Source organism: Euleptes europaea, chromosome 18, assembly GCF_029931775.1.
Source record: "Euleptes europaea isolate rEulEur1 chromosome 18, rEulEur1.hap1, whole genome shotgun sequence".
In the NCBI taxonomy this organism is placed as follows: Eukaryota; Metazoa; Chordata; class Lepidosauria; order Squamata; family Sphaerodactylidae; genus Euleptes; species Euleptes europaea.
Genome location: NC_079329.1, coordinates 18,753,077 through 18,757,474, shown reverse-complemented (window position 1 = coordinate 18,757,474; position 4,398 = coordinate 18,753,077). Strand labels below are relative to the sequence as shown.

The window sequence follows — 4,398 nt, the reverse complement described above, 5'->3', positions numbered from 1 at the left end:
AGGACTGTTTTATGCATATCATTTTAAGCTGCTGAATGTTGTTTTATGATGTTTGTATGGAACTTTATTGTTTTTTTAAGACTTGCTTATCATTGGAAGTTTTTGTGTTGTTGTTTTTATTATTTTATTGTATTACTATTATTATTTACTTTGTGAGCCATTTCAAGCAAGTCTCTGATTTCCCTGAATATTCTCATTCCACAGCCCTATCCCAGAGATATTATGTATATGCAAATATTCCAAAATCTGAAATGATCCTAAATCTGAAACACTTCTGGTCCCAAGCACTTCAGAGAAGGGATAGTCAACTTGTATTGGTTTTATTTTGATTACAAATATACAAATACAAATCCAAGGTCATTATCAGAGGAGGACAAGTACAGCACAAAGCTTCCTCACTCATGTCATGGAAACCTGCTGAGGGACCTTGGGCCAGTCACACTCTCAGCCCTGACCCTGGCTAATATTTGGATGGGAGTCCTCCAAGAAATACTAGGGTCATGACGCAGAGACGTGCAATGGCAAACCACCTCCAAATGTCTCTTGCCTTGAAAAGCTTATGGGGTTGCCAGAAGTCAGCTGTGATTTGACAGCAAAACAACAACAACAATAACAACAACAACAGTCTGTACCAGTTTGTACCAGTAGCACATACAGTAATCTGGGAAGAAATTATATCTGGGGTTCCCTGGTCTATTTTCCTCACTCCTTCTATTATAACACACTGGTTCTCATTATGATCAGCATATTAAAAAACAGCAACAACAAAGTAGTCACTTGATTCAGTAACTAATGCTCTCCAGAGCTTTATTGTATAAACATCTCTTCCTCCATGTAACAAATCTCTGGTGCAATCTTTTACAACATATACAATGAAATTACAGAGGGATTGGCAACAGTTATTTAATAATATGCAAAGCAATCATTGCATGCAATACAATAGGGAAAGAGTTATTGGGGTTGGGAAAGCATGTGGTATATAACAGATGGCAAATTCATATCATTGAGTTGAACAAGGCAGGGAGCTATGGAAACTTGGGGGCTTCAAAACCCAAGTAAGAGGAGAAGCCTGAAAGTAGTAGAAATAAAAGACTTCTTAGAAGAAGAATATACATTTATAGAAGTTGGATGACAGACATAAAAAGGTAACATCTACTTCATATTCCTTTTAATTTTCTCTTTCATTTCCCTATAAATTATTCTTTGTTTACAGTGTGTAACTGACTCTTAGATATCTTAGAAAAATGCATCTGTATCTTGTAAAATATTTGACTGATTTTAAAAACAATAATTTCCTCTCCAAATTAGGTCTACCTAATGGAAAATTATAGGCAGCTCAATGGAACAGCAACAAATCTGTTAATACTCCTTGGCTTTGGGACTCTCCAGGAACTGCAGCTTTTAATATTTCCATTGTTTTTGGCAGTGTACATTATAACACTGGTAGGGAACTTTCTAATTTTAATAGTTGTATCCCTGGATAAGAAGCTTCATACACCCATGTATTTCTTTCTTGGCAACCTCTCTTTCCTGGAAATATGGTACACTTCAAACATCAGCCCCAAGATGCTGGTGGATTTATTCAGAACAGAGAAAACCATTTCACTGGCAGGTTGTTTCATCCAGCTGTATGTGTTTTGTGCCTTAGGAACTGTCGAATGCTTTCTCCTGTTGCTGATGTCCTATGACCGCTATCTCGCCATCTGCAACCCTCTGCATTATGCCAAATTGATGAGCTGGAACTATTGCTTTAAATTAAGTGCTGGAACCTGGTTATGGGGTTTCCTATTAGCTGCTGGGTTGAACTTCATTGTATCCACATCCGTAACGCTTTGTGGCCCTAATAAGGTTGATCATTTCTTTTGTGACTTGACGCCCTTGTTGAAACTATCTTGTTCTGACACCCGCCCAGCGGAGATGGCCATCTTTGTGGCATGCTTTGCAGTATCGTTGTTTCCTTTTCTACTAACCATTACATCATACATCAATATAATAGCAACGATTCTCAAAATCCCATCCTCCTCTGGCAAGATGAAAGCCTTTTCCACTTGTAGTTCTCATCTTATCATTGTAACCCTTTTCTATGGGACTCTAGGCATTACATACATTGTCTCTGTAGGAACTCAATCAGTGGAATTAAATAAAATCCTTTCCTTACTGTATACTATTCTGACCCCTATGTTTAACCCTATTGTATACAGTTTAAGGAACAAGGAGGTTAAAGAAGTCCTAACTAGACTGCTGGGTAAAGTTTCAGCTATTCAATAATATTTGTCATGTGTCCAGATATGAAAAAGGGATAAACAAAGATTGGATTTGTTGTGTGAAATTTGTACAGCAAGTTCAGATCATAGGACCAAAAATGAAGCACTGAATGTAGCATCACAAGAGAACACTTGCTATGTATGGAACCCTTGTTAGAACTTTTGTTATTTCTATCAAAACTGGTAGGTCTTCCCACATGATTTTTTAGATTGTTTGACTGAGAAGGGACCTCTACATTTACTTCAGATATTGCCTTAGGGTGCATTATGCTGGGAACTAAAGAATTTTCAGAACCCATTTTCAAAAGCTTTATAGAAATTAGTGATGCTCAAATTGCTCTTTATCCAATACATATCTAGGCTTAGCCAGCCTAAGGGACATACAAGACCAACAAAGGATCATCAGAATAGATATATAATGATAATAATATTTTATTGCTGTTTCACACGGGATAGTTGTAATGCAACATAACAATATGTTTTCATAATATTGAAACAGGAAAACACAAAATGCCAAGAGGCAGTCCCCAAATTTTCCAGTAGGCAGTTGTTTTAGCAGACTTGCTGGGAGACTGGGCAGACAATGAGTGTTCCTGCTTGCTTTTGTTAGTTAGACCTTACTTTCCAGAGGTTACCTTCCAGAGACAACAGATCCTTGATGTTCCTTGATAATAAGTCTGTTGGCCCGTGGATGGTGGAGATAGCCTGGAGACTACTGCAAATCAGTTGGTTGACCTTTTGTCCAGGCTAGTTGCTTTCCCAACTACTGTGGAAGTCCTGATATCATTTCCCCTTCCCTAATTAGTCAGACTAAGAAAGGTTTAGTCTGACTTTAAATCAAACATAACTCTTTAAAAAACAGATGTTTCTGTTCTTTTAGCACTGAAGCCCTCCAGTGGAAGTCTCCTTGCACTGAAGAAAGGGTTCACCATTAGTGGAACAACTTTTGAATCCTACCCTTCAAACATATTTCTTTCATAATTTAAAATTTGGTTGAATAATGCCAACTCAGATTTCAGCCATTTCATGAATGTTTCTCCTCATACATGAGGATGTCATCCTATTCCTCAATTCTTTCTATGCTGCCAAAAGGAGGGTTAATTATGCCAGCTTCTTGTAACATTCTTTCTTCATGCTATTGTCTACTTGTTTTAATATATAGTAAACTTAATAGTAAAAGCAAATGCCTGGAGTGGTTGTATTTATTGACTTGGAATCATATGGCTATTAAATCTGAGGAATATGAACCAAAACCACAAGCATAAAAAGGCTTAAAAGTCCATCTTCCTGTCTTCCTATTTGTAAACCTCTGTTATTTTTCTCATTCTGCTTTTTAACTTTCTCCTCCTCAGTTTTGAGCAAGATTGAGGGAGAGACAGGTGCATCACTGACTCAGAGGATACACAGACAGTACTTTACAGTTCCTCAGATCACCAAAACTCCTAGGAATACCTGTTACCCAAATTAGGCAGTCTCCACTTTAGTTGGGGGAATTAGCTGAAGGGCCAGAGCGAGAGGTGGGTAACTGGGACCTGTAACCTGTGTATACTACAATTCATCCTGGGGGAAACTCTCAAATAAGCAGGCAGTTGTATAACAAAATATATTTTTATTAAAGAAGAAAATAATAAAGAATATAATTCTCAAGCAAAAGGGTAAACACACAATTCATACAAGAGCCAAGGAAATAAGGATGGAAAATTGGAATAGTACAGGGACGGACGATATTTACCATTTCTGAAGCGACAACTAGTGAAGGCAGCACTGAGGAGGGAAACAACCAGCATTTCCAGGAGTAAAGAGAAGGATCTCACATGAAAATGGGGGTGTATGCATGGATCCAAGATAAACACACACTATGAATGGTCAAAGGACTAATATTTATACCCCAAAATGTGTCCTGAGGCAGTATGAGGTAAGCTGACTGGAAAGTCAGAGACAAAAAATTGATTGCTTTTCTGGGGTCCGAACAAAAAGATTGTAGCAGCTTGATGAGTAGTCAGGATACAGGAGAATACCTGGGCTATTTTTTCTGAATTCTGAATGATTGCCCAGGATGGGTGCAGCTAAGATAATTAATGGTTGGTCAGGAGCACTGAGTAAATCACTTTAGAGTGACACAATGAATGATTCA

The 4,398-nt window shown here is 37.8% G+C and overlaps 1 protein-coding gene across 1 annotated transcript; it reads left to right on the top strand.

Annotated features, from left to right (window-relative positions):
- The first annotated feature begins 1,317 nt into the window (after positions 1-1,317).
- Positions 1,318-2,268, top strand: LOC130490685 (olfactory receptor 10A7-like). The gene has a single exon (XM_056864496.1). The coding sequence runs from the start codon at positions 1,318-1,320 to the stop codon at positions 2,266-2,268; it is 951 nt and encodes a 316-aa protein (XP_056720474.1).
- Positions 2,269-4,398: the final 2,130 nt, after the last annotated feature.

Coding starts and splice junctions, on each gene's coding strand:
- LOC130490685 (XM_056864496.1), top strand. CDS start 1,318: ATGGAAAATTATAGGCAGCTCAATGGAACAGCAACAAATCTGTTAATA.